At 59.2% G+C, this 12,324-nt stretch overlaps 1 protein-coding gene and 1 pseudogene across 8 annotated transcripts in view; one reads left to right on the top strand and one right to left on the bottom strand.

Moving 5' to 3' along the window:
- The window catches only part of PRKCSH (protein kinase C substrate 80K-H), a 140,382-nt gene that overhangs the window by 124,257 nt on the left and 3,801 nt on the right, over positions 1–12,324 (bottom strand). Inside the window, exons 7-17 of one of the 8 annotated variants that reach the window (XM_012535894.3) lie at positions 7,222–7,306; positions 6,246–6,324; positions 5,441–5,527; positions 4,982–5,164; positions 4,810–4,906; positions 4,288–4,357; positions 3,930–4,019; positions 3,664–3,738; positions 3,476–3,575; positions 3,200–3,390; positions 2,755–3,089 (exon numbers count right to left, since the gene is read on the bottom strand). In XM_012535894.3, coding sequence (XP_012391348.1) covers positions 3,244–3,390; positions 3,476–3,575; positions 3,664–3,738; positions 3,930–4,019; positions 4,288–4,357; positions 4,810–4,906; positions 4,982–5,164; positions 5,441–5,527; positions 6,246–6,324; positions 7,222–7,306 — 1,013 coding nt within the window. In that variant the 3' untranslated portion in view covers positions 2,755–3,089; positions 3,200–3,243. Of the gene's footprint in view, positions 1–2,754; positions 3,391–3,475; positions 3,576–3,663; positions 3,739–3,929; positions 4,020–4,287; positions 4,358–4,809; positions 4,907–4,981; positions 5,165–5,440; positions 5,528–6,245; positions 6,325–7,221; positions 7,307–12,324 lie in introns of those variants that run through there. The other 7 variants (XM_033401181.2, XM_004277395.4, XM_033401182.2 and 4 more) reach the window with 7 other exon arrangements.
- LOC105748391 (uncharacterized) lies at positions 15–1,247 on the top strand (annotated as a pseudogene).

The raw sequence follows: 12,324 nt of genomic DNA, 5'->3' as shown, positions 1-12,324 counted from the left end.
GTGTAAATGTGGCCATGGTGGACGTGGGCAGATGCGGCCACGGGCAGATGTGGACACTGGTGAATGTGGCCGGGGACAAATGTGGACACGTGCACACGTGGACATGGGAACATTTCCACACGTGCCTGTGGCCACATGGAAGTGGAGACAGTTACATTTGGACACACAAATCTAGACACCCAGTCATGGAGAAACATAGTCACAATACCCAGAGACACACAGACATGCCCACAGCATCCCTCAGGCCCAGGCGAGAGGTCACAGCCCAGACCCCAGCCCAGTCCATAGCCCACTTCCTCCAGCGAGGCCGGCCCACCCCTCCTCCTGGCACTCAGCCCCACTCGCCCCTGCCCCAGGTTCTCTGCAGAGCTCTCTCCTAGCTCCTCAATGGTCCCTGCCGCCCACGAACACAGGCGTGAACACACAGCGTCCATGCATCCAGACACACGATACCTCGTTGTCCTTTTGGCATCATGGTGGGCTGGAGGCAGCCCACCCAACGCTTGAGGCCAAAGGACCCCCATCCCTGGGGCTGAGCCTCCCTGGGCCGAGGCCCTGGCCCACGAGGCCGAGGGGGAGGCCAGGCCCTGAGCCTCTCCACTCCAGAGCCTCCTCAGCAGCAAGTGCCCCGATGACACTCCCCTCCAGGCCCAGGGTGGATGGGCCCAGGGGCCCAGCCCCGCATTCCCTTTCCGTCCACTTGTCACCCCCTTTCAGTTTGTTGGGTTTTTCCGTCTTTCCAGATCAGTGAGGGCAGTGGACGCAGCCCCTATCCCGAGCCCCGGCCTTGGCTTCTGTCTGGACTTTCCATCCCCCTAGTTTTCACTCTTTGTAAAAAACAAACAAACAAAAATCCAATAGAAGCCAAAAGCCGGAGCCCCCTGGGAGCCCTTGAAGCCCCCACCCCCCGCAGAGGGCCCAGTCAGAACTGAGAATGGCAAACCCCGATTTTAGCCTCAGTGCCCTTTCTGTGGTGTCCCTGCATTTGGTGTCTGGCCATGGCCCCATCTGACTGCCCAGCTCTCTCTCCCCCACCCCTCCCGGTGTTGTTATTAAACGTCTGTGGAGCTTCTGCTGCAAGGAACAAAAAGAAAAAAAAAAAATCAAAAAAGCGACAAAAAAACACAAACAGAAGAGAAAAAAAGCGACAAAAAAAAAAAAGGAAGAGAAAAAAACAAAACAAAACCACACACACAGAAGAGATTTAAAAAAAAAAAAGAAAAAAAAAAAAACAAAACAGACATAAACTGGCACCAGTTAACTTTCTTGTACTTTTTTGCCGAATTGAGCTTCTTGTAGTTTTAACTTATTGCTATGTTAACTATTTATCCTCCTTGTTGCCCTGTAAGGACATTTGTGTATATTTCTGTTCCTTCATCCAGTTTGCAAGTTTAAAGGAACCACGATGTTCTCTTTGTTTCTTTAAGTTTTGCCGAGACGTGGTTATGCCTAATTTATTTATAAAAGGGGAAGTGGAATCATTAAAGTAATAATAATTATTAATAACAGTAATGGTAGCCGAGCGGCGCCCTGGGGGACCTGTGCTCTGCAGGGCGGTCCCCACGGCCAGCGACGTCCGGGGTCTTAATGGGATTATTTTTGCTCGTCTTGAGAATTTTTTCAGTCCTATTTAGCTGGTGAAACCCTAGCTTGTTCTTGATACACAAACCTATTTATTCTTGTGGTTTTTAAGTCCTCCCCAACCTCCCCGCTCCCCTCCAGCAGGGCAGGCCCCGCAGCGGGTCCATCCCTCTCCCTCTGTTTTCTTGGGGCTTTCTCCCCTCTGCACTCCGTGCGGTGACACGTGTCCACACGTGGGCAGCGTGGCGGAGGCATCTGTGAGCAATAAGGGCTGGGTTTGTCCCTCACCCTGGGGGGGGCCGGGCTCTGGAGAGGGGGCACCTCCCCATACCCCCTCACAGAGGCCTGAGCCCCTGCCACCCCCAAGACTGGGAGGGGACTCCTTTTTCTAAAACACAGAACTCAGCCCAGCCAGCCAGGCCCCCTTCCTGGAGGCCAGCCCCTCACCCCAGGGGAGGGGGCCTGGGGTCTTCCACATCCCTGGGAGGCAGGGGCAGGGCCCATGGGGAAGGGGCTCAGCCCCTCCAGCCCTCCCTTCATCCTGTTATTTATTTGGATGGTTTCAAATCAAGACAGAGTCCATGTTGGAGGTGATAAAGAACTGTTTAAAAAAAAAAAAAGACAAAAAAAAAAAAAAACCAAACCCAAAACCCAACAACAAGAACACTTTGCGTTGAGTTTAGACACTATTTATTACCGGGATTACAGGCCTGGCCGCGGTAACAGACTTTTACATGGAATTGTTTAATTATTTGTACTTTTCATGCCAGAAAATAAAAGTTCAGAATCTTACGGCCTCAGATATATGTACAACGGCGTGCGGGGAGTGTTGGAACACGTGTCAACAGCCCCGCTGTGTGGCTGAGTGCAAGCTGCTGTCCCTCTCTGGGCCTGAATCTCATCTGGAGCCTCTTGGCCTTCCCACAGCACTCTTGTGATTAGCAGGTGGGAGACAAGTCCAGGTGGAAACCCAGACAGAAGTGGCCCAGGGGCCGTCTGTCCAGTGGCGCCAGGCTGTGCTGTCCACGGGGCATCTCAGGTGAGACCCCCAACTGTGGAGCCAGCCTGATGGGGAAGGAGGCCCGCACAGAATCTGCAGAGCTGCTTCCCCTTGCACTTAGCCCTCTCGCACCCCTGGCTGATTCCACACCCGAGCAAAGACAGACAGATGAGTTGGGGAGATCACATTTATTGTTTGGAGGTCACAGGTCAAGTCACTCTTCCGCACCAGGAGGGGAGGCAGATGCCCTGGGTGGGGGACAGGGTTGGGTGGGGGGGGGGGCACCAGGGCGGGGGTCCAGGGAGGGCAGCCTCCTTTATTCCACCTGTAGAGGCACCTGGGGCCGGGACCGTGGCTCTGCCCCGCCTGCCCCCAGAGCAGGGCATGGAGCCCCACCCGGTTCCTGCCCACTGGGGAGGGCAAGGAGACCCAGAGGGGCAAGCCTTGGTCTACAGACTGAGGGGCAGGCGGGCAGCACCGCTGGGGGCTGGTTCCACGTCTTGAGGTTCTGGGGCCGCAGAGAAACCAAATGAGACACAGATGGAGATGGGTGGGGGGAGCATCAATGCGACCTAGACCACCCCCTGCATCCCCCAGCCGAGGCGGTAGGGGTCTCACCTCCCCACCCACCTCTGGGCCGGGCCGGGTGGGGCAGGGCAGGGCTAGAGCTCATCGTGGTTGCCTGAGGCAGGCGGTTCCGGTGGTGGCTCTGGGCAGGCGGCCGGTGTCATCAGCTCCATGAGGTACTCACAGCGGCTGGGCTCCGTGGTGCTAGTCACCACTGTCTCCTTCCCACACAGCAGGCGCACCTGGGACGGGTGGCAGGCAGGCGGGGCTCAGGCAGGCTCGGTGGGCCTGGGTCCCCCGTACCGGCCCAGCCCACCGGGCACTCACAGTAGTGGAGCGGTTGGGACCCTGCCAGCAGCCTGTGCCCTGCTCATACTTCATGGTGCTGAACTTGTCGTGGTCGGGGCCAGCCCACGAGCCCCAGGTGCTGCGGGAGAGTGGGGTGCTGAGCGGGGCCGGCCGGGCGGCCGGGGGGACCAGGGGCTGAGAGGGGGGCCCAGCCTGAGCCCACTCACCCGAGGCTGGTGGGGGAGCCACCGAGTTTGGGTTTCTGCGAGACGAGCTTGAAGGGGCAGAGCCGGTAGACGTACCTATCACAGGATGGGGTGCGTGGGTAGGGGAGACCCGGGCCCCAACCTACATGACATCCCCCCCCGCAGGGGGCACACAAGTACCTCAAACTCCAGTGACTGCTCCTAAGCCCTGCTCCTCACTCCCCCCATCCTTGCTCAGGCCCAGGCCCTCCCAGCCCAACCACCCCGCCCGTCCGTGGGGGACGCACTCATTGGTGGTGAGCTCGTAGCACTGGCTGTACAGGTAGGCAAACTCGCCGTTGGGACCAAAATCAAAGGAAATCTCCTGCTCCAGGTTCCTAAAAGGGGAGGCCGGGAGCTTAAGCGGCAGCTGGGGCCGCCGCAGCCCGACTCAGGACAGCACAGGAAGGCCCGCTCCGGTGGCAGAGGGCCTCTTGGGGGCTGGGCTCTGCTCCCCATCACCTGGGGACCCTCCCTGCAGGAGCCACTGCCACCTTGCCCGAGGTCGCCCGGGCGACTCCCCATCACCACCTCCCCTAGGGAGCCCAGCAGCAGGCAGCTGTGGGGCCGGTGCAGACGGCACCGTGGCCACACAGGCACCCATACCTGATGGACTCCTCCACGTCCTTCAGGGACCGCTCAGCCTCCTCAAACTTGTTGCGGGCCTCCTGGGCAGCTGGTGGGGGCAGGGAAGGAGGTCAGAGGTGCCCCAACTCCCAGCCGGGAAGAGAGGGAAGGGGGTGCCGCAGCCACGCCGGCTTCCCCCAGCCCCCGGGCCTGCTCTGGACGAGGACGGGGCCCACGAAGATTCTGTGGGCCTCGCCAGCCCCAGGGCAGACCCCACCCCACCTCCGGGGCTCTCAGCTCCTGCAGCAGCAGGGCCTGGGCTCCCGGGGCCCAGCCAGCCCCTCACCTGCCAGGGGTGAGACAAGCAAGCCACAGCCCGCCAGGGGGCGGGGGGCGGGGCCGGGCCGGTGGAGGCGGCGCTGGCCCCCCAGGCCCCCCAGGCCCCCGGCCTGCTCGGGGCCAGCCTCAGCCCGCCGCTGCGAGCACGTAAGGCCTCTTTCTTGCGCCCCTGCAGGTGCAGGCGATGAGGACGCACTCACCCCTCCCAGGCTCCACCCTCACCACTGATGAAGGCCTGTGTCTGCTCATCGTAGGGCGGCACTTTGTCCTCCTCTGTGGGGCTGGCTGTCTGGGGGGGCACGACTGGGGGTGGGGTCTCCTGGGGGGTGGGGGGACAGAGTCAGAGAGTGACCCCACCCTGCCCCCATCACCCGCCTCTCCCCTGAACACACACCTTGGGCTGCTCCCCTGGCACCTGGGAATCCTCCTCCTCCCCCTCCTCCCCGCCCTCCTCCTCCTCCGTCTCCTCTTCTTCCTCGTCCTCCTCCTCTGCGGGCTGTGAGGGCACCGGGGGCTGCTCCTCCTGGGGCTCCGTCAAGGCGGGTGCAGGAGGCGACGGCAGGTCGGTGGGCAGCACCTGGCAGACGTGCGGAGCAGTCGGTGCTGTGGACTCGGGACTCCACCTCCCACCCCCAGGGCTTGGGTCCAGGCCTCGCGTCTCTAGCCCTTCCCAGGAGCCTGGCGGGAGGGAGGGACAGTCAGCTGGGAGCGGGGAGGCCTCTGTGGAGGGGGTGGGGTTGCCCAGCTGGCCAGGGTGGCCCGGCGCCAGAAAACGGAGGCCGTTCCTTCGTGAGGCATCGAGGGGCGGGGCGAGGGGGGGCAGGACCACATCCCTTTCCCTCCCCCCACTGACCTCGGACCGGTACTTGTCCCGGATGGCAGCCCAGATGCGGTCAGAGAAGGAAGCGGCATCTGTCTGCGTGTCTCCCCCGAGAAGGGTCTGTGTGCGTTATGTTGGGGTGGTGTCAGGAGCAGGACCTCCATGTGCCTCCCTGCACCCCAGGCACTCTCGGAGGGGGTGGGGGGCCCCTCAGGCCGTGGTGCCAGGCACAGCACGCCCTGACCTCCCGTGGCCAGGCCGGGGCCAGGCTGGGTGAGGCGCGGCAGCCAGAAGGGGGCAGCACAGGCCTGTGGGAAAGGAGCGGGGCCAGAGAGGTGTCGGATGGGGACTGGAGAGACCAGGGAGGGAAACTGAGAGGCAGGGGCACCAGAGGTGCCCAGGCCCCCGGAGACAGAGGCAGAGGGGCAGGGGGGCGCAGTGGGGACCAGCAGGACAGCGACGGACGGGGGACCAAACCAGCAAAGACAAAGAGCTACAGGCCCAGCCGTGAGGAAGGTGAATCAGGTACGTGCACTTGGCGGGGTAGGCGAAGCAGGTGGGGCACGCGTATGCGGAACCTGGCTCTGTCCCGATCAGACACCCCTGGGCACCTGCGCGACCCCACCAGGTCCCAAAGGGCAGGGAGAAGCGGCCCTGGGTGGCGGCCCTGGCCTGGCCGCGTCAGCCACGGTGGGCCCCCCAGCAGCCCTGGCCTGGGCCCAGCCGGGAACCATCCACGGGAGGAGCCCACGGCCAGCCTGTCTTGGGCCCCCTGGCCCTGAGGTCACCCTGGGGCAACCCCCTCCAGGAGTCCCAAGTGAAGGGGCCGGTTGGGTACCTGGGCTTCCCCTTCTGATAATGCCCCGTCCCCATCTGTGTCCAGCTCCGGGTGGGTCTGCAGCTCGGCCACAGAGACCCTGCAGGGGCACAGGCAGAAGCCAATGGAGGGGTGAGCCCCCTGGCTGCTGGCCAGCTGCCTGCCTCCCCCTGCCAGGCCCCCCCCGCCCCGAGAACTTGCTTCAGAACCTTGGGGCAGGGAGGGGAGAGCAGCAGGAAGCTGAGAAAAGATGAAGTCTGGGGTTCGGACCCCTCTGGCCCCCACCCCCCAGGAGAAGCAGCCACCCAGTCCCCACCCTCCTACCCTCTCCTGAGGCTCCACAACCCTGAGGGGCTCAAGGGAGGGAAGGACACAGGGGTGGGAGGAGGAGATACCTGGACAACCCTGTGTCCCCCAAGACCCAGCTTCCACGTCCTTCCACCCTTAGAGCCCAGCACATCGAAACTGCCCTTGGCCTGGCGCCCTCCCCGCAGCCAAGCCCCAGTACCCACGATGGCCGCAGCACCACATTCTGTCCCTCCACCCGCACCATCGCCAACCAGGGCGTGGACTGCCCCTGCCCATTCTGCCCCCTTGGTCCCTCCGAAGCCTCCCACCAGGGGGCTGCCCAGCCTCCTCGTTCCCGACAGCCCACCCTCCACCGAGCCCTTTGCCTGGGGTCAGCCAGCAAGTTCAGGGGCGCAGGAGGGATTCTGACTTTCACCAAAGTGTCCCAGGCCACAGAGTAGGCTTGTGAAAAGTAATGGGATCCCTAGTCCCCTCGGGGGCCCAGCTCCTTGAGGGGTGGTTCCCCTCATCTCCTCCTCCGGGGTTGCTCTACACCCATCTTATACATGAGCAAGCAGAGGCTCCTTTAGAGAGGGCTTGGGACCAGCTCGGGCCCTGGGGGCCCCAGGGCGAGGAGGTGGGCTCTGGCTGGTTTCTGAAGGCGGGGATGGGAGGAGGGAGCCCAGGGCAGGCAATGCCACACACTCACGCCCCGTCCATGTCATCGTCCAGCTCCTGGAAGGCACTGGTCGCCAGCTCCTGCTCTCGCTGGGCCTTGGAGGCGGCCAGCTGCTCTGTGGAGGGACCAGCCCATCATCCTCTGCACCGTCTACAGCTCCCGCCACCCCAAAATCTGCCCTCCCCAACGCCCCAGGGGGACCGCTGTACGGCCAGCCCTCCACTGGGTGCTGGGGCCCTGAGTCAGGCCACTATGGCGGGGGGAGCAAGGAGATGACAAGGGCTGGCCGGTGCAGGGGCAAGGGGGCCAAGGAGGCAGGAAGCGCCAGATTAGGGGGAGATCCTGAGGGCTCTGCGGATGGTCTGAACGATCGGTGGCTGTGAGAGGCAGGCAGGGGACCACGCACTAGGTTTGCCATGTCCGGGAGGCCCCCGCGGGAAGATGCCAAGCAGGAAAAAGGTCAGGGGACGGAGACTGGGGTTGGGGGGCGGCCAGGCGAGGGAGATGTTCTGGGGGCCCAGGAGAGAGGGGAGAGGCCACCTGCACGGAAAAAGGGAACTGGGAGTGGCCAGTGGACACAGGGCCTTAGCCCCATATCTGCTCTGATGGTCCCTCCTCCGCCTGTCTGTCTCATCACTAGCCGGCTCAGGTGGGGTTCAGGAAAGCAGCCACAGGGGCAGCTCCATTAGGAAGCTCAGCCCTCTGCAGCAGGACAAGCGGCCTGTGTCCCTGGAGACCCCACGAGACCCCCAGCAGACTCAGCCGACACCGTCCTCACAGACGAGGGCCTGAGGCTCAGGTGGGTGAAGGGACCCGCCCATGGTCACCCAGTTGGCGAGGGGCAGAGCCGGGGGCCCAAGCCGGGCCGTCTGCCTCCAGAGCCCGTGCTCATCCCCACCACCCTCTGGGAATCTGGGTCAAACCCTGGCATGTTACCCCTAAACCTGAGTCGGCAACTTCATGCTGAGAACTCGGGCTAAGGGAAACGGGGCACGAGTACGCCCAGCCTTGTGTAAAAGGACGCTCGCCGTGGTGCAAAACAGTGGAAACAGAAGCAAAGAGAAGACAAGAGTGAATTCACTTTCTTTTCTTTTTTTTTTTGGCCACTTTGCGGCATGCGGGATCTTAGTTCCCCAACCAGGGATCGAACCCACGACCCCCTACAGTGGAAGCGCAGTTTTAACCACTGGACCACCAGGGAAGTCCCTGAATTCACTTTCTAACACATGGCCCAGCAAGAAAACACCAGGAACCTGGCACCAAAGATGAATGATAAGAAAACACCGGCAACTTCGGTCACAAAGGGCCAACACCCTAATACACAACAGGCGTTTACAAATGATGAAAACCAGCACTGCGAACCTGATAGAAAAAAACGGCACCTGGATTAAATAAATCCTGCCAGGGTCATACACCGGAATAGACACAACTGTTAAAAGGAAGTAGGGTCCAGACACAAGGCCACAGTGTGGATGACCCGTGGCAACACGATGTTCGGGGAAAGAAGTCGGTCACAAAGGCCACACACTGCCCGGTTTTGTTGATATGAAACGTCCAGAACTGGCAAACCCATAGAAACAGAGAGCAGATGAGTAGTTGCCAGGGGCTGGGGGGCGGGGGGATGGGGAGGGACTGCTTGATGGACATGGAAGTCCCCTTTTGGGGAGACGGGAATGCTCTGGAACTAGATAGCGGAGATGGGTGCACGTGGTGCATGTACTTGATGCCACTGAACTGTACTCTTCAAATTGGTTGAAATGGTAAATTGTACATTTTGTGGATTTTACCACAATAAAAAAAAAAGTGAAGGGTCTGAGTGAAAAAAAAGGAAATGAGGTACACATAGACAGAGCACAACACCCATACACCATGTAGACCAGTGCTGTCCAACAGAACTTTCTACAAAGATGGACATGGTCTACATCTGCTGGCCAAAATGACAGCCACCAGCTACACGTGGCCACTGGGCACTTGAAGTGTGGATTTGGGGTCGACACCCAGAGTTACTACCCTCTGAAGAATTGCATCTCTGCCTGGGATGGACAAGAAAGGTCTGGAAAGGGCTTCCCTGGTGGCGCAGTGGTTGAGAGTCCGCCTGCCGATGCAGGGGAAATGGGTTCATGCCCTGGTCTGGGAGGATCCCACATGCCGTGGAACGGCTAGGCCCGTGAGCCATGGCCGCTGAGCCTGTGCATCCGGAGCCTGTGCTCCGCAACGGGAGAGGCCACAACAGTGAAAGGCCCTCATACCACAAAAAAAAAAAAAAAAAAGAAAGGTCTGGAAGGTTTCACGCCTCCTGGTAGAGATTAACCTGGATGAAAACTCTCTCCCTTTCTACTTTACTACTTTCAGGATTGTTACCCCCAAAAATCTTTTTAACAGAGAATATGGAAGTCAGATGGGATATTTTAAATCACATGGAAACTAGGAAGAAATAGAGCAGGGAACTCCCAGCCTTCTTTCAAGGCCCCAGTCACATCCCACGTCTCTCACACACACTCACACACCCCACCTCCGATGATCTGGCCTTGGAACTCATACCACCCTTAAAAGCCCAAGCTGGGTGACCCCATGTTGTGCTGGCCCTTGACAGGTCTGACTTGGTCACCACCTACTCACTCCAAAACCCAAGAGGGCAGAGAATAGTAGAAGCAATAAGACCCCAGGAAAGGAGGGTAATTCCAACCCTCAGCTTTACCTTTCCAGCAAACAACCCCACCTGCTTACACTACCCCTCCTCCACTTCCCTGTGGGCAACTACCCACCCGACACTCAGGCCTGACCAATCAGAACCTATGCTGCACCTCCTGGCTCCAGGGATTGGTTCATGGGCAGCCACGGGACCTGGGACAAGCCAATAGGAGCTTGCCCTGGAATTTGTGTTGGGACTTGTGGGAAAGTGGTATTCTCTACTGGCTGGGGTTGCTGAGCCAGAAGGAAATAAACCTAGTGCTGCCTGTGGTTGTGCTGGCACAGGAGGGCAGAGCCTGCCTGGGAAGGAAGCCCACAGAGAAGGAGGCAGAGCCCAGAGGGGGAGGGAGGACTCCTGCCATCCAGGGAACCTAGGGTCCCACTGGGCCTAAAGCTTCCACTTTTTATGAAGTGGGTTCAAGTTGGGTTTTTGTCACATGTGATCAGAAGGGCTGATCTCAGGAAGGAAGCTGGAAAGTCTTTGTGGAGGCAGCGCCATCTGAGGGCTTGGGGCACAGTGGGACAGACTCACTGATCTGCTGCTCCCATTTCAAGGTGAGCAGGGCTGCAGGATGGGGCCTCATGTGTCGCTGCTGAGCACTGGGCCTAGAGCCCACTAGACACCTCTGTATTTGCAGTGGGAGTGGCTGGAGCAGAGGCCTGGGAGCAATAAAGGGCAGCAGTTTCAGGGGAAAGGCAATCAGACCAATGTGGTGAGTGCACAGGGTGCAGTGCAGGGAAAAGTACTCCACTCCTCGAGGCAGGGGGCATCGTAACCAAGCAGTGGTGGCCCAAACGCTGTCCCACCTGAGGCACTGGGGAGCCGGGAAGACTGCTGGGCAGAAGAATGGCTTGGCCTGATGGAGGGAGGCCATCAGGAGGCCAGGGCAATGCTGGGGCCCTGAGCCAGGCGGAACAGGCAGATGACTCAAGCCTCCAGTTAAGGGACAGGGTCTGCAATCAGAGAGATTTGGGCATCAACCTAGCTGGGCAAGGCCACAGGGCTACGTGTGGGTGCAGTTCATAGGGAAGGTAGGCAGGAGCGACACGATGATCCTTATGAAACAAGCACTGGGTGCTCTGGTCCAGCTATCATCAGTGTGGGAGAGAATATCAGTGTCTTTGTCAGGGGTCGGAAAACTTTACTGTAAAGAGCCTGATGCTAAACTATTTTAGGTTTGGCAACCCATGAGGTCTCTGTTGGCAACCACTCGGCTCTGTAGCTATATCACAAAAGCAGCTGATGTTACGTAAATAAAGGGGAGAGTCTCCTCTCATGCCCCCACGTGGCCTCCTCGCTGCTCCTTAAAAACTAGACAAGATGCTGCCTCGGAACCTTTGCACCTGTTCCCTCTGCCGGCACGCCCTCCCTCCCTCTGTGGTCAGAGGGCTTTCTCTGTCTTGTTCAGTCCTGTATTGCTGGCACCTGGGGTGCACCTGGCCCATGACAGGTACACAGCAAATGCTTGTTAAGATGAATGACTGAATTACTAATTACGAGAAATCAGAGCAGAGATAGGAAAGGAAGGGAGAACGCAGCAGATGCTCAAAGAGATGGATGAGATCACAGAATGGCCTCAGAGAGAAGACTGCCGGTTCCTGGTCACCAGCCCGGAGCTGGTTCCTGGTCACCAGCTGGAGCCGCACCTCCAAATCCTCCCAGCGATGCTTGGTCTTTTAACTAGCCTGGAATGGGTTTCTGTCCCCTCTCTCCCTTCTATCCTCCTTCCACCATGTGCCCCTGCACAGAGCAGGCTGAGAACAAATGCCAAGGCTTCAGATTTCCCATAATGGCAACACAATCTACGAACAGCAACGAAATGCTGGACAAAGCCTAAGAAAATCATCTTAAAACCAACCAAGACAGCAGGAGTTTCCAGGGCCAAGAGGAAATCAAGAAGGTAAGAGAATATAGAAGCCGCTTTCACCCTAAGGGATGTTGCCAATCCTGGCAAATGTGGATGTCCATTTTGATAACTTGTGAGGGAAGAGAAATGAAAATCAAAGTCCAAGGTGAACCGCCCCCACCCCCAGCATAACTGTGACCCCATGGGGCTCCCCTCAGGGATAAGCTGGGCCAGAAATTACCCAGCCTATGCTTAGACCTCGGCTCACACGGCCTGTGAGGCCAGAAGAATCTCCAGCCTTGAATTTGGATTCAAGGGATCCCTGAATGGTAGCGCTCAGAGATGGCAGGAAGCAAAGCCCCTCCTCTCTGGAGAGGGACCTCTCATCCTAGACTGCAAGTTACTCCTATTAATGACTTTTAAACACAGCGACCAACACACAGTCAAAGATAACTGGGCACGCAGGGAACTAAAGTGCCATGATTTAAAAAATCAGCAAAACCACAGACGAGAGATAACAAGCAAGAGGCTCCTGGGCCCAGACTCTTCCCAGCCAGGAGCCAAGGGCAAGTCACGGCCACCCTGGGACGTAGTG

The sequence above is a fragment of the Orcinus orca genome, chromosome 3 (genome assembly GCF_937001465.1).
Source record: "Orcinus orca chromosome 3, mOrcOrc1.1, whole genome shotgun sequence".
Taxonomy (NCBI): Eukaryota; Metazoa; Chordata; class Mammalia; order Artiodactyla; family Delphinidae; genus Orcinus; species Orcinus orca.
Note: the sequence above shows the minus strand (reverse complement) of the source record. Positions and strands in the feature narration are given on the sequence as shown.